At 46.8% G+C, this 22,843-nt stretch overlaps 1 protein-coding gene across 2 annotated transcripts in view; it reads right to left on the bottom strand.

Moving 5' to 3' along the window:
- Window positions 1–13,978, bottom strand: part of bcl11ba (BAF chromatin remodeling complex subunit BCL11B a) — a 48,285-nt gene extending 34,307 nt beyond the window's left edge. For both annotated transcript variants that reach the window (XM_035533121.1, XM_027013956.2), the window contains exons 1-2: window positions 12,835–13,978; window positions 851–1,240 (exon numbers count right to left, since the gene is read on the bottom strand). In XM_035533121.1, the coding sequence (XP_035389014.1) occupies window positions 851–1,240; window positions 12,835–12,892 (448 nt within the window). In that variant the 5' untranslated portion in view covers window positions 12,893–13,978. The remainder of the gene's footprint in view (window positions 1–850; window positions 1,241–12,834) is intronic.
- Between the last annotated feature and the right edge of the window lie 8,865 nt (window positions 13,979–22,843).

Here is a 22,843-nt window from a genome sequence, read left to right as displayed (position 1 = left end):
CTCCACCCGCGTTCCCCCTTCAAACTTTGTCCAAGCTGGAATATTATTTTATGAGACCAATTTCCCAAGATCCCTCTAGCTGCTTTGTGAAGAGCTTTACGGCACTGTTTTGCAAGATAACTGAGAGAGAGAGAGAGAGAGAGAGAGAGAGAGAGAGAAGCTGGACCAGACTAAACTGTCTCTTTAGCTCCATTCAATGGCAAACTGGCTTTTCATCTTGCTCTATTCTCTCTCTCTCTCTCTCTCTCTCTCTCTCTCTCTCTCTCTCTCTCTCTCTCTCTCTCTCTCTCTCTCTCTCGCTCTCTCTCTCTATTTTTCCCAGCCTCCCTCTCCCCCTCCCTCGCTTCCCCTCTCGTTTTGAGTATTTGAATTTTAATGAGCTTTTCACCTTTTAAGCAGAAGACTCAGGCTGGATTTCTCCATGAAAGTAGGGGTGAGTTCTCTGTCACGTTTTGCACAATTTGTTTCAACTCCCAGAGTCCTTCAGGGGGTTCGGGGGGCTTTGAGTCAGTAATGTGATGTTTCACTCCGCACGGCACAGTCTCCCCTAATGAAATCAGCTGAAGGAAAAACAATCTCTCTGGAGACTCGGAGATGAGCAGTATCACAATCACCACAGGACGCCCAGAGTCCTGCGGAGGGAAATGAGCGTGTCTCCCTTTGTTTGAAAGTGCGGCTCAGGCCCTGTTCACGTGTGGCTACGAGTGTTTGTGTGTGTGGTTCTGTGTGTGCATGTGTGCGCACATGGCAATGGCATGAGGGTCCCATCAAGGGGGATTAACTCACCCCATCGTTTGCCCAGACACTTTCGGGCCAGAGGGCGGGGTGGTGGGGTCGAGGGGAGACCTACCTGCCAGTCCACTCTCCTGCTTGGGGCAAATTCCTTTGGGAGGCGTGAGCAGCCTTTCGTCCTCCTCCTCGGGGGTCACCTGGATTCCGATTTCGACCGGCTCGGCCGCCTTCCTCAGCTCGGAGCGCGGCGGGGATGGGCTGCGGCGCTCCGAAGCCTTGTCGTAGCAGCTGTGTCCGGTCGCCAGGCCCTGGCACTGTTTCTTCTTGTGTTCGATGAAGAGCAGGATGTCGCCCAGGGGGAAGGTCTCCTGGCATTGGCCGCAGGTGAGCAGGTCGTGGTCCCCCAGGCCGGGCGGCAGGGGTGGGACCAGGGCGGACTCCAGCAGCGCGTGCGGGGGAGGGGAGAGCTCGCCCATGGGAATGCCTGGATCCACATGCTCGGAGTCGGCTGCAGGGAAGGGGCAGAAACAGAAGAATGTCAGCGGGCACCGCCAGCACCTCCGCCAACTAGTTCCCCAGCAGGGTCTTAGTAGAAGCCGTACTTGCCCAGATTTTAACACGCACACACACACACGCACACAAACACACCCCAAAAAAAGCGACTGGAACAAAGTAGCAGGGAAAACTGAGATAAAACACAAATTATATGAAACTCGAGACCTAATCGTGATTTTTTTTCTCTCTTTCTCCCCCCAGGTTCAGAACCAGGTCATGCAAGATTTAGTTATTCAGCAGCTTGTTAAAACGCAGGGAGCAAAGAGCCGAGGCCAGTTTTACAATTCACCCCTGTCCCATGACAGTCGCTCTAAACTCCGAGAGCGGAGGATAAAACGAGACTCCCCACTTAATCATCCTGCCGGCCACACACGCGGAGCGGCACTCCAGCAAGCTCGGTCCTGCTCTGGGCCAGATCCTGATAAACATCCATATGTGGGGCCAGGACCCAACCACACGGCGGTGTTATTAATACACAAGCCAGCACTCGCGAGGCTGAGAGCAAGAAAAGGCAGGGCAGCCCGCGGTAGACAGAGCGAGAGAGAGAGAGAGAAAGAGAGAGAGGAAGAAAGATTGAAGAGAGACAGGGGAATGCGAGAGAGACGAGAAATAGCAGACGAAAGGAGAAGGCGGGCAGGGGGGTGAGGGAGGGGCACGCATGGCCGCAAGAGGTCGGCCGCAGGCGCGCGAGGCTGCGCAGATCTCGGGTCGCCTGCTGTCACCTGGATAAACAGGGAACGGCGGGGAGGAGGAGGGAGTAGAAACCGCAGACGCACCGGACACCCCTTCGGTCCTCGTCGCCTCCATTTTGAAATATCAGCCCACACCTCTCAGCGCACGGCCACAGCCAGGCCTCTAGCCGGGACCCGCTGCCTGCTAGAGTAGCTTCATCACAGTCAGCAAAGGTCCCTGACGAAGCTCTCCCGGGACCCGCAGACCCGACAGCTCTGTTGATGTTACGTGTGACAGCTTATCCTTGTGCCATACTAATCATAAGATCTAGACAAACACCTTTCTGACTGCCACTTTGCACTGCTCGGCTTCCTGTCGCCGCTTTCAAGCTCGCACGGCTCCGCCACGCTGCATGATTTGCTCAAAAAAAAAAAAAAAAACGAAAGAAAGAAAATGAAAAAAAAAAACCTTCCATAGCAACACCGTCGAGCTCCGCGGCCGATGAGCAGGTGGGGAACTTTGACGCGCACATAAATCTGAGAAGCGAGGGACGTGGACAAATGAGCGAACCGTTCGTGTCCGGAGGAGTTTTCCAGGCGAGGGCCGCTCCTCTGGAATGTCTCCGGCAGAAACGAGGGGCGGAAAGCAGGGGTGCTCGGCGGGAGCGCTCGGCGGGAGCGCTCGGCGGTGAGGCGGGCCAGTCCCTGGCCCGTGTTCCCACAATGCACTGGCCACCGCTCACATCGGGTGTAGGTGTGTGTGCGTGCGTGTGTGTATGTGGGTGGTGGTGTGTGGTGTGTGGTGTGTGGGGGGTGGGGTGGGGTGGGCGGAGAGAACGACAACCTAGGCAATCACTCACAGGCCAGACACATACGATCCACATGCACTAACGGAAAAACGGAGACGAGAGGACGCGAGTAACGCAGGTAGCCATGTTTCCGTCTCCCAGGGGACGCGCCTCGTCCCTAATTTTAGATGATAAATTGCAAGCAGCCTGCGCATCCGTCTGCAATTTGTCTGTGGTCCAAATTATAAACGCAGACAGATTTGTAACGTCAACCTATGAAAATACGGCCCTGAACGTACCATGAGCAAGCCTATATGTTAGGGCTCATGTGAATTATACGGAGTGTAGGCATAGAAGCAGGACGTTTGAACAGTACCGTAAAGCATACATTTATTCAATTCTAAACATCAATATAAATTAGTAGTAGAAGTAGTATTTCTGTGGTGCCTGTTGTTTTTTCGACAACAGCAACAGTAATCTGCTTTTTGTCTTGGCTGGCTTGCCAGTAAGAACTCTGTGACAAAGGCCCAGCCCATGATGGGGAGCGTCTTTCACTAATCCAGTACGCACTCGCAGACACGAGGAGAGACCCCTCCAGGCAAAGTCAGGCCATCTGCGCATTAAATTAGCACTTCATCCACGGAAATAAATACACACAGAGCCGCGTGTATTTAGCAACTGCAGATATCAGTTTAATATATACTGTGCTATGAGACGGTCTGCTCACAGCCTAACCATTTGCTCTCCCAACAGATCATTTGAATGCTTTGCATTTGTTTTACTGTCTTCGATATAAGCATCCTTTTGCCTTTTGATACAGTAAAGATAAGCAAGAAATGGGATGACAAAATTGCCCACTAGACAGTTCCAGAGATATGCACAATGTGCACATAAATAAGGATATATGTGTAAATACATACATGTGCATTCGCATATGGGAACATACACACATCTCAGAGTGTGTTTCTGAATGCATTTGCAATACACCCTGCCTTCACTGTGTGTGTGTGTGTGTGTGTGTGTGTGTCTGCGTGTGTGTACATCCTGGGAACTTGCAGCAGCAGAAAAGCAAATGCAAGATAAGAGTGTGGTCACCCCCGCCCGAGACGGTTTACAGACGCTAAAAAAAAAAAAAAAAGGGTTCTCCATAACAAACTCAAAGCACATTTCTCTAAACGTGTAATCAACTCTTACTATTAATAAGCGGGTAAATAAAGCGATTATGAACTGTCCTACGGCCAGAGGGGATGAGGCAGAGAGAAAGGGAAGGCACAGTGGTGGTAAGCATTAGTTTAATGTGTCACAGGTCCGGCGCAGGCCTGAACCACACTGACAGCAGGAGAAAAAACCTATAGCCCTGTAAAAAAAAAAAAATGTGTGCAGTTCAAATTCTCTCACTCCCTCCCTGTCTCCTCAGTCCCCTCCCCCTCCCCAACCACAGGAAGCACACCGCTAGCATGCAGCGCTGTCACTATGCACTTTAAAGAGTGCGTACTCCCCGAACGCACATGTATGCATACACACGCGCACAGACGCACACCAGGCTCACACCAGGTGTTATAATCATACACCGCAGTCATGCGCCAGCTGTTAACAAGCTGACGATATAACGTGGGGGAAAAATAAAAAATAAATAAATATCTTTATGATCTAACTACATTTTGGGTTTGTGCCTTATCCGTTTTGCTCAATCTGAGATGAGAAAGTGATCCAAGAAAGCGTCCTTCCACCAGTGTGTGTGTGTGTGTGTGTGTGTGTGTGTGTGTGTGTGTGTGTGTGTGAGAGAGAGAGAGAGAGAGAGAGAGAGAGAGAGAGATTCCTTTGACTGGTCCAGCCAAACCTCCCTCACTCACTCTTATCCACCAGCGATAACAATGCTGTCACCAAGGTAACATTACAGCTCATCATTTTCTCTGATCCCTCAACAAATACTCCACATAATTCTATCAGGGCCACGGAAATGTCAAATGTTATTTGTCTTTATTGAGCCCTCTCCAGCAGCTAGGCAGACAGAAGGGGGTTTGGAAAGAGCCTTAAAGGAAAACAGCTATCGCCGCCATCCGCTATAATATTTAAAACGCGCAAAACACACGCGTCGGACCGTCTCGGAGTTAATACAATTCTTTCTAAAATATAGTACAATCCCCTCAAAGAAAGCTATCTCACGGTTGCTTCAACCACGTAATTAGTTGAACGCTACGGCGTTAGCAGCGTGCGGCCGCACTTAGTCATAGGCCGTGCTAAATGATAGATGTGACGATGTCCTCATTTACCTAATAAGGCTGGATGAGTCAGAGTTGTGCTCTAATAGGCTTTCCGTTGCCGGTGTAAAGAACAAAACCAAGGCAAATTGAGCATCTAAAAATGAACAAAATCACAAAGCGCCTCTTAACGTTTCCATTTCGGATGGGAACAGCACCGTTGCGCCGCTCCTCTCATTTCTCAGACCCACGTAAGCCTTTTGTGCGGCTGAATGAGGGGATGAAATCGCCGCTGACAGGTATTCCACGGATCAGAGTACAGTCGGGCTTTCCGTCCGAAAAACCGACAGACTCCTGCGTGACGTAACGAGGCCCGGTACGCCCTGGAGTTGGTGAACTTTCGCTCGGCCCTTGCGGAGAAGATGTCATCTCACAAATCCTCCATTAACACTCTCGACTATCCGGCAGGGATGCAACCAAATGACTGAGGTCGGGAAAAAGAAAATATTACAGTAAGCCACTGAGACTAAATCTGATAACATTGAAACTTCACACGTTTTCTGTTTAGCATTCGGGCTCTTAGGGGCTAATTAGACAATACACAATATTTGAGGGATTTCGGATTGTTTTTTACTAGGTCCATACATTTCTCCATTTAAATCCTGAAAGCCTTTGTATTGATGTCCAGATATAAAGATCTTCCCAGTTCCAATTAAAGTAATTCAGAGCACCGTGTGTGCTGAGGGGAAACTGAGTAAAGAATGAAGGCCATAGAAAAACTTGAATCAAACAATGTAAGATGCAGTTTACTGTTTGTGCACTGTTCTCCTCATTGTCTCTTCATCTCAGACCAGCCAGAGCCTGAGAGCTGGTAGATGGGATGATGACTGGTGTCTTTAGTGTGAGATTTTGCATTACGCAAGCCAATATCCCACAAACACCCCGCAACCCCCAAACCCCCCCTGTTCACGTGCAGAGGCCCGCCCCGGGGAGCCCCACCAGCCCGGAGCGAGCCGGCAACGGGAAGACACCGCATAGCCGTCCGACGAGCCACGTTAGGGAAGGGGCTCTCTGCTCGAGCGGTGGGCCTACAGATGCGCAAGCGAACAGAGGCGGTGGAGAGGCGACGGTGGGAGAGCGCCCCTCCCTCCTACGCATCCGTCACGTGTGCGAAGCAGCACAGCCGCCCGGCGAGCGAGCGCTCATCAAACGCAGCCATGCTGTTCGCAGGAATCTATCAGGAATTAATTAGAGTGTCATTATTCTGTAACCCACATAAGAGGACGCTGGCGCACGCACCCAGTCGAGCAGCTCGGCACCGCTGGAGCAGTCTCTTCACCGCTCGCCCCTCTGCTGAAGTCTCAACGCCAGCCTTGATCGTGTCTCTGGGTGTCTGTGCTACCTCCACAAGGCAAACCTCGAACACACAGAACACACACCCCAGAACAGGGCCCAGGGCCAGCGAAGGAGAACCAGCAGCATGTGAAACCCAAGGCCGGCGAAACCAACGCGACGTAGGCCCAAGCTCGCACAGAATATCACCGAGGAAGCTCGGTGGCCACGTCTTGTGGCGGAGCTTTATGAGCGAGCGCAAAAACATGTTTGGTGTGGGTTTAACTGACCTTGTAAAAATGAAAAAAGGGAGGGGAAAAAATCACATGCACCGTCACTGCGGGCGTCTTGTGAACGTGCGGCCTAAGTGCGTGCGCAAACGAAGCCGAGGACGGGAGGGGAGCGGCGCGGCTGGGAGTCTAACGGCGGACCACGCGGTCACGGCGAGCGTCCGCAGCGCTTGGGTAATTAAAATAAAGACCAGAACGGGGAAAATGAGTCTTCTCACAGGTAAAATGAGATTAACACAAAGATGTCCAGTGGGAGCCAGTCTGAGCATCGCTAACCCTGTATCAGGAAATCTCATCAGGGAGACATTACCTAATATTTTCACGTACAGAGAGAGGAAGAGGGAAATCGCAAGCATATCGCTCCAGCAGGCACCGAACACGTGAGGCTAGTCTACAGCCGAACCAGCCCCAGTTCCTACTCACGGAGCTCCCAGCATTGCAGACGTGCCTGCAACAAAATGCAGGCATACAATGTAAAGGAGGCAACCTCACAACAGCAGAGGCTGCATTTTCTGCTCTTTAATATATGTGCACTCAAACCTTTTCAGCTATGCACTTAAACACACATGCACACACACACGTGCACGCGCGCATGCACGTGCACGCTCTCACGTACGTGTGCGTTCAGGAGGCCGCGCGTTTCCACGCGCAGGGGTTCTCAGACTTAAGCCAGCTGTGGGATGTCAAATGTCTGGGCCACTATTAAGGGGCCCCGCGACTCATAAATCAAGCCACAAAAAAGCACGCACGGACATCAGCGCACTCTCCTGAGCCCGGCCGAGAGGACTCCGCTGCCAGGTATTTCACGCTGACGGATAAGCACGCGCTTCTTCACACAACATCAGAAAAACACACACAACAAACAACAATAACAACAGCAAAAACGCATTCTCCCGACACGCAGACAAAAGCACCTGAAACCTAGAGGAGCAAATCTGCTAGCATATTAATCAAAATCTCAAGCCGACGTTCTGTCCATTGTTACAGGGAAGAGTCTCCTTTTTTTACATCGCAGACCCACATTTATTTATTTAGATAGCAAGAACAATAGGGCCTTAGTCCAAAATGTCCCTAAGTTTCAAGCCCACTTCATCATTTTACTCCCAACACTTCAGGCATACAAACGAGTTGCTCTCCACCTGCATGGGTGTGGAAATATCTACACTTTAATGGATATAAGCTTAGGGCCCTACATTTGAAACATCTGAATTATTAAACATTGGTGCGTATATACTTTGCTTACTGTTTTCTCATCTCTTAGAAGGACGCTTTTAGCGCCAAATTTAAAAGAAAAACAAGAACTCTACAAAAAGAAAGAGGAAAACAAAAAAAAAAATAGAGCGAAAAAGAGGTGAGTGAGAGAAAGAGAAAGATTTTCAGTCTTGGATGACCAGCTGCTGCCTTAAGGTGCTGACAGTTTGATGTAAACATGTGCGTTAATGGTAATATCATCTGAAAACTCTACGCAGACTCGTCAAAAGCCGATGCCCCGAAGTTCAGTCAGCTTACCCACTCCCACCCCCACCCCCTCCCAGTACAGAACATTTAGGAAATATGGTTTTTACAGTTTTTTCACAACTGCTCGCCACCCCCCTGTGACAGACTTAGAGCTCCCCCTAGCAGGTCAGAGATAGCACACCCATACAGAGAGGAGATGATGTGCTCTACACGCAGCCATGAGGAAATAATGAAATAACATTAGCACTGTACTGCTTCATCCTGGCAGTCAAAAGCAAAACATTCCGAACAAAGATAAGTTTGGGCATATTACGGAATGCTCTTGGAAGTGTGTTTTATGCTAAATTATTCAAAAAGTCTCTCTAGATACTTCCTGTGTCTCTCAGCTACAGACTAGCCATGCAAAAGGTGCAAAGTATAAATGGTGCACCTTTCGGTCTTCAACCACACCTTTTCAGCGCATTTTGCTAGCTGAAAATTCGCACATCTGCCGGTGCCTGTGTCAATAACTTGGATAACTTTCAAACCATAAAATTACTACCAAAGGCAACGCATTACGGTAAATGTGAGTCCTTTAAATGTTCCTCAGAACATTCACGAAACAAGCTCAGAAATAATATTTATTATAACACAGGCATTGAAATCTCAACCACACCTAAAATTCTTCATTTCTATTCCATGCCTACATGTACGGCAGTACACAGCTGGAGACAGCAAACAGTTTCTGAAATGGATTTAATGCAAAAATACGAATCCTGAGAAAGAAAATGAGTTTTGCGGTACAACTTTAATACGCTGCAGCACACAGAAAGCCTCCTTAGGTTTTCACCTGATTTTCTTCATCTGAGGGCGACATCTGCCAACTGACTTTTGGATCTATTTTAACTACACTGTGCCACAGCATCGGAATGCGAAGGAGAAAAAAAACAAGTATGTAAATCTTGAAATTTGGTGTAAAGATGATATTCATCCACATTCTGTTGCATTCTACCATTCTAAAACAGTTCATCATTTATTAGAAATGTGTCAAAAGAGAAGGGTCCAAGCATGCTGACAGTGAATCAGTGGCATTAAACACATTCTTTTTCTGTAAATAAAAAGAAAGCAAAACACAAATACATAACAATTTTAGTGTGACCTTTGGCTGAAACTGTATAGGCCTTTGTGAAGTTCCTAAGATACACTGACAAACATTTGAGGGAAACATGTGTATTGATCATTGAATCACACCACACTGATAAGCAAGTGGGCTGGATCTGTGTGTGTGTGTGTGTGTGTGTGTGTGTGTGTGTGTGTGTGTGTGTGTGTGTGTGTGTGTGTGTGTGTGTGTGTGTGTGTGTGTGGTGTGTGTGTGTGTGTGTGTGTGTGTGTGTAACAAAGTAGCACACAGCCCTAGGCTAAGCTGGCAAAACTGCTGGTGTGCTGAACTGCAAAGTTTGCAGTCACTCATGTGAAAACACATATGAATTAGCTTGCTACTGAAGCTCTCTCTCACACACACATACAGAAAATGGCTTTTCACTGACACGAGGTGATCCACCAGAGTCATGCGGTTAAAAGATTCTAAATACCGCAGAATACATGCTGACTACTACACAAAACACTCACAGACACACTGTCTCCCTCTCACACACAGACACGCACACACACACGGATACACACTGCACTCTAAAGATGTCCCCATAAAGAGTCCATGCCATTTCAACCTCATCCACACCTTAACGTCTAGCTAAAATGGGCCTGACTGCTCTTCAGAAACAGAATAAAGAGGAAACACGCATTTCAAGATACGCTTCACAAATCACTCTGTACAGACACTTTGTTATTTATCCTCTGCTTGCTCTCTTCAGGCAAACTTTAGCTGCAGCAGGTTCAAACAATCCTATACACATACACACACACACACACACACACACAGAGAAACACACACACACAGACACCCATACACACACATTGAGTGAAAAGAGAATGCATTTTGGGCATAAAAAAAATGGCCACCTTGACATAGCTTGGTGTAAGTATATATGGTCGTTTTAATAAAACAACATTTGTACACCTCGCGTACTACCAACAGACATTCGTCACATCTGTCACGCATCTTTCTCTGTTGTGTATGTGTCCCTCTCTATATTTTACAAATGAACTTCTTATGGTGAAGAGTGAACACTCAGGAAGAACAGGCACCCAAAGCTTAGATGCGTATCTGCGTCCCACCTGGCCAATGGGACCCTGACACAAAGGAACACAACACAGATTGAGTTTTCATTCGTTTCTCTGGTGGCGAAGGCCTTCGTGCTTCTAATGAGAAAACACATGTAGAGTATCAGTATCTGAGGTGGCTCTCTCCTTACCTCTCTCCCTCAGAAAAAAGAAAAACAAACCCTCATGTCCGTTTTGGTAACTACTACAGTGCGTGTGTACCTTTGTATGCATGTGTGTGTAAATGAAGGCCAAATTAGTTATAGTAGCAGTGTACAGAGTGAGATATAATGCCATGAGTCATGGAACACATTACTGTAATGTCAGATCCACTAGACCATTCTCATGAACACAAACATGAGCATATTCAGACCAGGGCACACGGCGACGCCACATACATATATGCCATGTGTGTGCTAGTTTCTTTTTTTTTTAAGTCTATGAACGATGCAAATTAGCTAATAGAACATGCACTAGAACATGTGAAGCAATGTTCACTCTCGTTCCTAAACTGTACAGGAAAGCTAAGATGGCCATGAAAGCCTATAGCGAACCAGCACTAAAAAATATTTGACTATCTATTACCACCGCTGTCCAGGAGCATTGGAGCAATTCAGAGATTGCCTCCTTCAGTAATCAGATGTGCTTGAAAACTAACAATTAAAAAAAGCAGGAGGATTTTTTTTAAGTATCTACACAGCCATCACGGCCATATGTTTACAGTAATGATTAAGCCGTTAGTGAAAGAATGGTGTGTGGGTGAGAATGTGAAGATCTACACAACACAAAGCAGATTTGGGTTGCATTACATCACTGCCCTTTATAGTGATTTAGCTGGATTAATCTTGAAGACTAGGCATAACACTTTTTTAAAAATCTCTGAATTACTTTTTATTTTTACCTCACATAAACTACAAGTCAAAAATAAATAAAATTCACATAAGTTGGTCCAGTAAATGTGTACCTCACAATTTTGTCAACAATAAATCGTAGTTGAAAATGAATATTGTGCAGATATTGTACAACTCGGTTTTGGTTGGTTTGTGTTCTGTTATTTGAAAGAGAAAACTTGGTGAATCAATACGCAGAGCTTTTTTCCTCATGAAATGTCTCTCTCATAGCCAGCGGCTCCTCGTCTACACCTTCCCCACGCGTTCGACTGCCTCTGCCGGGTCCATTCAGCTGTGAAGCCCCAATCACCAGCCTCGGTGCTCTTTGTTTTTCACAACGGCTCGACAGTTTGCAGGATTTAATAATCAAAGTGATCTGGGCTGTTGCACGAGTAGGCCTGATTGCATCGACTTCTTTCTAGCAAATGCCCCTGTTGCTTCATTTCAGGTGGCAAAACTAGTCGGTTTACGACTGTAAAAAGAGAGAAAAAATAAATGCACTAAAAAACGAACTAGACGAGTGTCTTAAGGTTGAAACTTAGGTGACTGCGGCGCACTTGTGCCAGTCATGCAGACTGAAGGAGAAGTCTAGAAGCACGTAACCCACCTTGGTAGGGCTATTCAAAGTCTAAATACTAAAAGTAGCCAAATGACATTGAATGCAGTCGGCATGAAAGGGGTGCAGGGAACCTCACGCTGAGGGCATTCCAAGTGCCGACAAAATCTTGCTCTTGTTACGGAAGATGGAGGAAAACCATCTTTAAACTATGTTAAACAGCACACTCGTGGAATACGGTGACTTAAACGATTCGCGACAGCCTAAATGAAAGGTCGTGCAGAGTGAGCAAATCAGGCCTCCAGCTCAGTCGCACCTATGCTGCAGGAAAAATATCGATAAGATGCAATAATGTAGCCTGTACGTGTGTAGCATGAGACGGAATCCGACTTCTCCTTTTTAACACGACGCTCCCTGTTTAGCATCTAAATAAAATCCCTATTTTACGATGATCCACATCAGATAAAACTACTTCTATGGTGTACAGCATGTCGTCTCCATCAGCGGCGCTGGGTAAAAAACACTGACGGATTTCCATGCTAAAACTGAGTAACTTAATCTGGGTCCATGAAAGCGTCACTACACACAAGCCTTGAACGCGTTTATTAAACAGAAGCCGTTCTTGAAAATTAAGCTGCTTTTAAACTGACATTAACTTAGCACAAAAACTGAGACCAGCTAAAAACAGGATATTCAAAGACTTGACTATTGCAATATGATGCAAGAATAAAAGGTATAAAATAAAATTTGACGAAGACTGGTTTGATTGTTGCAGTTCTCTACGTTTACAGTTTATTTTTCAAATTTCCAGACATGTAATCATTCGAATCATCTTTAAAATGTCTCATTGTTAAACTTTAGAAAATACCCTAAAACACCTAAAGTGTGAAATCCCTTGAAAGGCTACCCTACAATTTTCCCAAGCAAATCGTGGTGCACACTTAACAAATCCCCTAACAGCTAAGCGTTTTAAGGACATTAGTCTGCTACCTTCCCGCGTGGGTCACTCGTGTCTTCCCACGGATCACAAATACGCGTGCAGCTGCGCGTGTACCGTCATAATAGCAGGGCAACAGCTCGCGACGAAATCGCAATAATAAAAAAAGGAAAATCCTCCTAATACACTGGAATATATAAGAACCAAAGCAGGTAAAGTACTTACGTGTTATAATTTCTCTCTGTGACAAATGCTGTGGGTTTCCCTGCTTACGACGGGACATTGCCCTAGCATTTACACTGGCATCGCCCGGAGACCTGCACAAGGAATGGTCGGCTTGCTTCCTTCCGTGGCTAGCACTTTTTTTTGTTTGTTTTCTTCAATAACTTGTCCCGGGACTTTTAAAGAATTGGTACAGCACCGCAAATCGAGTCGTCGGTCGGCTTGATATAGAGGTCCTTGGATCAGAGAGACGTGTCGTTGCGCTTTGGGTCTCCAGTCTCCTCTGGCTCCCGAAGACCACAGCTCGGATAGCGCTCAGTGTATCAGTGACTCACGCATTGGGCTAAAGAGATAGGATGAGTGCAGTTTGTCCAAGGACATAAATCTAAGGGGGAAAAAATATCCTTGGTGTTGTACGCCCTTGGATGACAATTCTAAATCAACCAACGCGAATGTCTCTGTACCTTTGAAATGTATTCAGATCTGCCCAGCGCGTTTTGACAGGTAGAGAATGCTCCGCGGTCTCACTTGGTCCAGTCTACAGCTCTCGCATATATGAAAGATTATTTAGTTTCTGTAATAAGGTGAAAATAAATTAATCATAAGACTAAGGAAGAATGAATCCGATTTCTTCTTGGAACTTGGAGTTTGCCAAGCGCTGGACACCTCTTCTCCCAGGACGCTGGCGCTTGCCTACAGCATGTTATACCCGCTACTTCTCAGCCTCTCCAACTCTCTGCTCCCCTTGCTCTGTTGTGAGTAGACCGGGGACATTGGTTGCCACCTCCTTTTCAAATAAATGAAGACCTATATGCTTCTTTTTTTTCTTCTTCTTCTTCTTCCTCTTCTTCTTCTTCTTTTCTTTCTCTATGAAGATGGCGGAGTCCTGCTTCTCCGGGAGCTCTCTGTCTCTCTGTGGCGAGGGCTGCCTCCGTACAATGGGATAAAATTCAAGTTCAAGTGCGGACGTGACGTTAAGTCTACAGTGGGAAAGAAAAATTGGAGACTGCAAGAGCACTGGGGGCGACTAGTGGTGGCTTTTCACAACTATCGGATCACCAGAACAGCGGTAGAGAGTGTGGACATCGAGAGCCGCTGTCTTCCACACACAAGAGGACTGGCGAGAGCAGCTCTTTTCCCAGCGCGCCTCCAATCGCAATAGCGCACAGCACTCCAATGCCCTGGTTTTTTTTTGTTGGTTTTTTTTGTTTTTTTTAAACAACACATCTGAACACAGTGGTCTGCATAGTAGTAAAAAAAAACAAAAACAAAAACAAAAAAAAACTGCCAGGAGCAACCGTCAACCTTGATGTACAGGTAGTCTTAATAATAGATGCAAATGTCCATGTCAATTTCATTTGAAATACCATCCAGGTAAATGAATGAAACGCGAGTTTAACGTTGCTCGTCATGCGTTAGCTGTAAAAGTTTATTAAGAGGGCTAGTGTAAATAATTTTTAATGATAAATATTTGAAAATAAAAATTAAGGTATACTTACTGCATCCTGCGATATGATAGTTTTTACTTCGTTTGCGTTTGATTACTTGGAACTCACTGACAGTCTAGCTCTTCTTTCCAAACATCGCTAATTCGATTACGTTAGGCACAAGATATCAGAAATTGTAAGTGTGCTTTGAAAGTGTAAGATTTTCATATGTTTTTTTTTTTTTTTGGAAGTTGGGGTCAGTTCTTTAGTAAGATCTTTAAGCGTTACGCACCAGAAATTATTTAAAACTTTTGTCTGTCTTTTGGTGTGCTCTCTGGATTGTAAATTTATAAAGTCTATATTTTCAGCAATTCTAAAAACATCACTTTAAAACATGATTCAATTTTATATAAAGGTAGATCAGTACATGCACAGCTAATTGGCGTAATCCTTAAACTGTTGCTTTCAGGAAGTAGAACAACCCCTCAAGTAAAAGCCTAAGAATTAATACGACTTTTCGTGGCAAGCTGTATGTGAGGTTCAAAATGCAATGATCCGGAGTAACTGAAATGCTATCAGCGTTTAATCTATTCCTAAAGCACAGCCCTTCTGCGCACTGGAATTGTATTTCGGTTCAAAAGTCGCTCAGTGTCGCAGAGTGAGGAGACTGATATCAATAAATTAGAATTAATTTCGGGGTAAACACGTTTTTGTCATTTCTTAGAGGTAGTAACCTATTACACGTGAGACTGGTTAGAAAAACCTGCTATGACTTATAAGTGAAATAAATTTAGTATGATAAGAAGGGTTTCACCGAGCATTTCATTGACTTTTTCTACCTAATTTTTACTGCAACTTCACTTTCATTTTTGCATATTGTCATGATTTTTTTTATTCTTCTAAGGGGATTTACCTATTTCTCAAGGATTCTCTTTGATTGTACAGCAATCAACGGTTATTTAGGAGTAACCTGGCGAATTCTCAGGAATATTGCTATTGATAATCCTGGCTAAAAAGGAATGGTGAGAGGACAGGAGTGTAATATTTCACAGTCTCGGCGATGTGACACTGGTTATTACTTCGAGATTAACAGTTGGCATTAAACGTTTTAGGCAAATCTCACGCCTAAAAAAAACCAGAATAGGATCAGTATGTAAATATGATAGAATTTGGGATAGAATATTTTTCACAACTGACTGTTACGGTCCACGCGTTAAAAAAAAAAAAAAAAAAAAAAAAAAAAAAAAAAAAAAGAAGAAGAAGAAGAAGCCCAGTCTCCTGAGAAGGAGAAGGTGCTGCTTTTGACAGTTTCAGTGGCAGCTTGCTTCCAGCCAGTGAGAGCCCATAGAAGACCCAGATAAGACTGTCTGCAGCTATCCATCTGTTTATGATCTGTAGGACTGGGACGCAGCTTGGCACAGTCTCGCAAGCAGGGCAGTACCTGCGCGCCGGTTTCTGAATCTCCGTCTTAACAGCAAATACATTTAGAAACCTAAACATTGACACCAGGTGCAGCCTGCTACGCTGTAGTGTGTTTTATTGTTTGCAGTGTGTTTTATTGTTTGTAAGTGTAGAGTTGTAATAGGCCTGTAGCCGGTAATGAGGGTAAGATTGGTAAGATATGCTAATATATGTCACTTACGTAACTAGGCTTCTGTTTACGTCTGCAGATCTCACGTATTAGTAGAGTTGTTGAGGGGTTTTTCTACTGTGTTTCTAAAATCAACAAAAAGCAGGCGTTTCACCATTACAGACCTAACTGACGTTTTGGTTTGCATGAGTTCATTGTTGGCTCTGTTAATTAAGCTGTAAAAATAGCTAGATATATGCACATATTAGTACGTCTAGGCTAATAGCCTACGAAGCAAGATCCACAGAGTGACCATGGCCTTGTGTCTTTATATTTGTATCTCCTCTGGAGGACTTACGCACGTCTGGTGACTCTTAAGTGTCACTCTCAAACACTGCAGCATTACGGGGGCGGTTTGACTTGACAGGTTAAGACAATGAAGCTCTTTCCCTGTAAGAAAAAAAGTGAGAGGTTCTAGAAAGAGTAGTTGTTTACCACATCTGAGAATCGTATTTCATTATTTGAAATGGAGAACACCGTATTGTATTTACTGCCTCTAAACGTACTTTCCATTTGCAAATACGTTGCCCGTTTCTCAAAACAGGCGAGTGGTTCTTATGCACGTAACACCAGTGTGTTCTGTAGGTTATATCACAATAGAAAAAGCCATAAATAACATTTCCCTATGGTTAAAAGCTGAGAATACACGCCTGCTCCAAATTGTGCAACACAGTCACGCCGACGAGACAGCGCAGACATACAAGCCAGACAAGCCGGCGTGTTGTTCTTCGTATCTCCAAATAGCCTGCTAAGGCCTTCTGAGGGCCTTCAGATATGAAACCATTGTACACGTGTGTAGGCCTCCGGGTACAAGGCAGTTTCTTGGACTTTGTTCAGGTGATCGCCAAAGTTTTTAAAATAAGGACTAAGGACGGAACTATCTGGAAATGACCCGTGTGACCTACTTGTAATCTATGCTTGGTGGTTGCTGCAGATTAGGTACGTTACTTCGCAAGCCTTTTCACATGCACTTGTTATGCAACAGTACCCTCTGTTGGCTAGCGCAGTCTCAGACGTGAACCGCAGGGCCAGCTTTAAGCGCAGTATCAGTGACATGAGCGACGGTTTAGGAGTCGTGCACCAAGTGTTATTCCACCATTCGCGTCTATTTGACACTGGTCCGCGGTTTTTTTGCATGATCCGATCTCTTCGACACATAACAAACTGTGTAAAGCTAGTACAGTATGCCCAGTTCCACACTGCTGCCAATGAAGGAGGGGGGGGCGGTAGCTCACAACTCCTCCCCCTGTATTATTTTTTACCTTTCCCCGTTTCCCTAAACTACGCCTAGTATACTTGACGCGTGTACTGACTGAGCGTCTAATTTATGCAGTTCTATTAGATTCTCTCCAGTCTAATGTTAATTGGTACCGCCGCAGTTCTACACATTTGATAAAACACCAGTTTATGTCCGAAAAGGTTTCCGCGCCTTGGCTTCTGCGATAGTCACGCATTAAAGCAAATTAGCAGTGTCGGAGCTGAATATGTTTTTGATGATTGTATGATGGAAAACGTAACCTGTTGCTATATACCGTGTCGAGTTGCGCTCTTCAGAACTGTCGCTCCTGTAATCACTGCGCCGCCTTAACGAAAGTCCAGTTTCAGTGATTCCGCAGCCTGTTGAGTTATTTTAACATTATTAAACTGAAGCACATGCGATGATCGTGGATTAATGCTGAATCAGTGTGTTTGTACGAGTCAAATGAATGGTTATTATACACTGATGGCATAGTTAACATACATTCATTAGACCTTAACAAGGTAAATAATCACAATTGTAGGTCTTACACATACAGGTATAATTCCACATTACTAACATATACTGGTAACATAATTACACATATTTAAAGCCCTAAGATTAAACAAAAAGAAGATGTGTAGAATGTACTCGGCATTACATTGTACTACATCTGCTGTAAGTCACTCTGAGAGGAAGGAGCTGGGTATCTGTCCCCTTCTGTTTGCAGTGAAGCAGGGTCATTAATCAAGTAAATCTGAAGGAATGTCACCCTTGATTGCTATTTCATAAAAAAAAAAAAAAAGAGAGAGATCAAGCAGAAAGCTGCTGTGTTACGCAGTAGGAGATGTGAGCGATAAGGTGAGCTGATGCACTGTACCAGCCTGCTATCACCGCCCAGCCCTGGCGGACCACCACGTGAGCCGTCCTCATGAAACAAACTCGGCCCCGGAGGGCCGGCCGGCACCTCTTTCAGAAGGGCCTGCTCCCCGATCGCCTCTGGCACGGTGGCATGCGCTCCTCCAGCGGCCAGGCGCGCGGATGACAGGGGAAATGCGATTGTTTGAGAAGAAAAATGGCAACGGAGTGTGACTAAATCGGTTTGCTTGGCAGCCGGACGTAGGTTTGATTCCACCGATCCCGAGAGAGAGAGGGAGAGCGAGAGAGAGAGAGAGAGAGAGGCCCGCAAAATCCTGGCATCAGATTGAGAAGTTGCATGTTGCCAAAGGCGCACATTCACGACAATTAGCTACCTTTTCGGTCCCGGTCCCTCTGTTACGCGTGTCCTGGGTGGCTATCTAATCGGTGGCTTTTGTTTAGACCAACAGCTTTTTTCAGTCAGACGCCAGGCCTGACATTACTACCGGCTGCCGGCTGGCTCGTAACTAAGTCTGACGAAGAGAGAGAGACCGAGACAATTCAGAGACAGAGAGAGAGAGAGAGAGAGAGAGAGAGAGAGAGAGAGAGAGAGAGAGAGAGAGAGAGAGAGAGACAGACAAAGTTCACAGAGAGAGAGAGAGAGACAGGGCGAAAAAGGGACAGTTCAGACAGAGGGAGAGAGAGAGAGTTAAGACAGACAGAGGGACAGAGAGAGAGAGACACAGAGAGACAGAGGTGAGTGGCATTCCTATCTGAGACACTAAGCAGATAAGCTGGGATAGCCTCCACCAGTGCAGTGCAACTTTGTAAGCCTTTAATACTCCCAGCCCCCGTACAGAACACAGTGCCTGTTTCCCTCCACCATCCAGTAAACACAATCAGTGGAGTTAGCTTTGTGCAACAACTCCCAGCCCAGGCTAGGGCCTGATGCAACACAGTATGGGACTATAGGCCGAAAATGGCACTGGGGAGAGGGAGAGAGAGACAGAGAGAGTTGGCGTTGACAACTCATGGGGATTAAAGTGCGGAAACGAGATGTGGAGATCTCCGGCAGTAGCACTGGGGTTTGAGAGTGCGCTGTGGAAGTGTTCCGTTCCACGGTGGTGGTGGTGGTGGTGGTGGTGGTGGTTGAAGCTGTGAGGGTTCTGCTGGGCTCCGTTAGGAGCAAGGACACAGGCTTAGTTAAAGGGGGCGAGGGGTGCGGATCGGAATACACAAACAGAGAATATGGGCCTCTGTTTTACTCCTTATACGCCGAATTATCTTGATTTGAAGCAAACTGAAGCTCAAACAAGAATGTGGCGAATCACGTTAAAAAAAAAAAAATTAAATCTCCATCGCCAAAGTTTCTCCTGCGATATGCCGCTATGGTGCTTTTCCTCTGACCGAGTCAGTTGCTCTTGGAACAGTCGGAAAGATCAAAGTACGAAAGTAGCGTCTGATAAGTGTTAGTAGTTAAGTTTAAGAAAGACTCTCCTTCTGTCCCGTGTGGGGGTGGGGCGTCATATGGTTCACTTTACCCAGATGTCCCATGTCCTTCTCGGTGCAGGAGCTGACTCTGGTGCTGACCAGGTCACAGCGTACAGCGCTAGTCGAAGGGAGAGAGAGAGTGAGTGGGGGATGGGGGGGTGGGGGGTGGGCAGTGATGAATAGGGACGACTGCAACCCCTGCTGATCTTACACAGAAGCCACTCGTGGTTCAAGCTGATAGCGCCTGTCTTAAGCGGAATATGCACAGCGTTACGTGAGCTGACAGCAAACGTGCATGTCCGTGCACGGGGGCATGTCCCACCGTCACACCGTCACCCCATCACCCCGTCACACCGTCACACCGTCACCCCGCTTGCGGGGTGGTTCAAGACTACATGTATGGTTGCCAACAGCCACTGTTACTGCGCGCACATGTTAATTATCACAGGAATGAGCCCCTCCTGGTCTTATAGGGCTTTTCATACTTTCTCAACCCCCACCCCGCCTGAGCTGCTATGATGCAATTACACGCAATGCTCACCCTTCCATTTTAGATGCGTCAGTGCACGAGTGAGAGTGTCGTGAAGATGGCAGCCGTGGTGCCCTGCCTCTGGCGCTCCAGTTTAGACTCCCCTCTGTCTGAAGTGGCACGGTGCAGGTGTTCAGGCGTGCGGTGGAGCGGCAAGATACTCTTGGCTCCCGAGCCCCGTGTCAGACGGCCCAGCCACGTCCGACGGTACAACCCCCTCCCTAACCCCGACGCCGTGTGAGCGTGCTGATGTTGTGCGTTTGCTATCAGACTATTAGTGTTTCGTGGAAGTGCAATACGGATGCCGACACGTGCTGGCACGCATGCGAACGCAGCCGAACGCAGCCGTGGAGGCGCCCGCTGTACCCGCACGCTCACTAGTGTCGAATAATGGCGTTCTCATCAGGAAGCGGCAGCTGCGCTGCAGTGCCTCCATGTCTGGGTCCATCAGCACTTTGGAAAATGAAGTTCTCCTCTTCCTTTATCAGCCGTGGTCTCGTGCCGGAGTGTCGTGCTCCACGCCCCCTCTCCCTCACCCTCGCTCTCCCGCAACCCGTCGTCTCTGCAGCGGGCCCTGACTCGGGCCGGGCCGCCGGCGGCCGCGGCACGGGAACGCGTCTCGCGCAGGCAGCCGGCGGCCCGGCCCGAGCCGAACGGTAGGCCGTCTCTCCCCCGGCTGCTTGACTCATCGTTGTGGAATTGGTGGCAAAGGAGCCTCTCTGTCACCAAGCGCTATCTACCACCTCAGTGATATCCTCCTCCCAGCCCCATTGAGAGAGACAGAGAGAGAGAGAGAGAGAGAGAGAGAGAGAGAGAGAGAGAGAGAGAGAGAGAGAGAGAGAGAGCGAGAGAGAGAGAGAGACAGAGAGAGAGAGAGAGAGAGAGAGAGAGAGAGAGAGCGAGAGAGAGATTCTCACCTGCCAAAGAGCTTCAACAACCACATTATACATGTGTTTATGGAAAATGGGAGGCATCCTGAATTTGAATTTCATACACACGCACACACACATACACACAGAGGGAGAGAGAAACTGATTCATAAGATGTGAAACATGTGATCTTCTACTGAGAGCGCTCGACAACCAGTGGAGGAGATGCTACATTGCAGAGAAGATCCATAAGGATTTCCATCTTCTGACCTTTTTAGCCTAATAATGTTTACAGCAGCTACGGAGCACAGAACCTGCCTAATACATTCATCAGAGTAAATGCACTGCCTTGTATCCCGAGTAAGTGTTAATCCATTATCAATACTACGATTGCCCTTAATTATACAGAGGTGACTGATGAATTAGTTTAGGCAGAAATGTTATTATCTGTTCAATCCTTCCCTATCTGGAATTAAAATCAATGGCTCATCACCAGATTACATGCCAAGCGAGTCCGAGAGGTACACAGTGCGGTGTTGTCAGCACGCAGCCGCTGCGCTACACCTCTTCCCGCCCTGTTTACGCATATTTTTGCAAAAGAGAATTTTTTACGTAATGACATTCATCAGCATATTCCGGAGCAGGAATATCATAGCACAAGGAGGAGTGGGGCCAGCCCCATTTGGAAGTTTTAGGGCCTGGGTCAGGCTTCACCCCTGGAAAACACCCGGGACACCACACTCTGACAGTGTCCTGCGCGGTGACCGGGTGTCCTGCGCGGTGACCAGGTGTCCTGCGCGGTGACCGGGTGTCTTGCGCGGTGACCGGGTGTCCTGCGCGGTGACCGGGTTCCCTCCGACTCCTTCCCCACTGCTGTCAGTCGCCTCAGCTCATTAATTAAGTTTTAGCTCATTAACTGTTCACCACTGCCCTCTTCTGGCCGAACGCTCTACTGTGCCAGAAGGGGAAAAACTCTCCAGTGCTATAAACTTGTGTGGGTGAAACCCACATAAATGGACTCGAAATTTATATTAAGAGACAAGTATAAACTTTTGGCTTAATATGACATATTACACATTATATAAGCTTCGAGAAGTGAATATTCCTACTGTGTGACCGGTGGGTCATCCCTGCTGCAGGATGTTTGGGCCCCTATAGTTTAATTTAATTAACAACAGCAGAGGCAGCCCTGGCACATTTAATAAGCTGCCATTCTACCAATATGAAAGCACAATTAAATATTAATTGGCCATTGAATAATAGATGAACAGTGTCAGTATACAGTTCTGCAGCCTAATTCCTGTTAAAATACAAGCCCTTAATCAAGCCATAATGAACATTACTATGTCAACATGCACTGTGCTGCATCAGCAGTGAACTGAGCGAATTACCACGGAAGGCCTTTATTGTGGAGGATCTGGGCCACTTTTAATGTAATTATGCTCTAGTAATAACAGTTCGAGTCATTTTAAAAAGCCCTGGGTGAAACGGCTTCGGTAAACAGCAGACAGGCACAGTTCTATGGTCACTGCGGCAATTTTTTTTGCTGATTAAAAAAGAAGTGGCACCCTGGGAATTAACTTATGGCTTCACAGAGGACTAGTGATGGCTCATAGTTAAAGCGCTGTCTTATAGTTAAACCGTAGAAGGGGAAGAATGAGATCAGAGGGGGCGGACGAGGCAGTGCCCAACGGCTGCCCAGCGAAGAACCATCAGGCCTGCCTGGATCCTTCAGCTTGCGTCAGTGGGATGGCCTGTCCTGCCGCCCCTGAGATCAAGGGAGAGAGAGAGAGAGAGAGAGAGAGAGAGAGAGAGAGAGAGAGAGAGAGAGAGGGAGGGAGAGAGAGAGAGAGAGCGAGAGCACTCATCCCTAAGGTGGGCCCTGTGGGTGGAAGACCACAGCACAGAGATCCTGAGAGACTCTGCGGGGTCTGAATGTGTCGCTGGTGAGAGAGGTGAATGATACACTCC

Source organism: Electrophorus electricus, chromosome 13 (assembly GCF_013358815.1).
Source record: "Electrophorus electricus isolate fEleEle1 chromosome 13, fEleEle1.pri, whole genome shotgun sequence".
NCBI classification, from domain to species: Eukaryota; Metazoa; Chordata; class Actinopteri; order Gymnotiformes; family Gymnotidae; genus Electrophorus; species Electrophorus electricus.
This window is presented reverse-complemented; position numbering and strand designations above follow the sequence as displayed.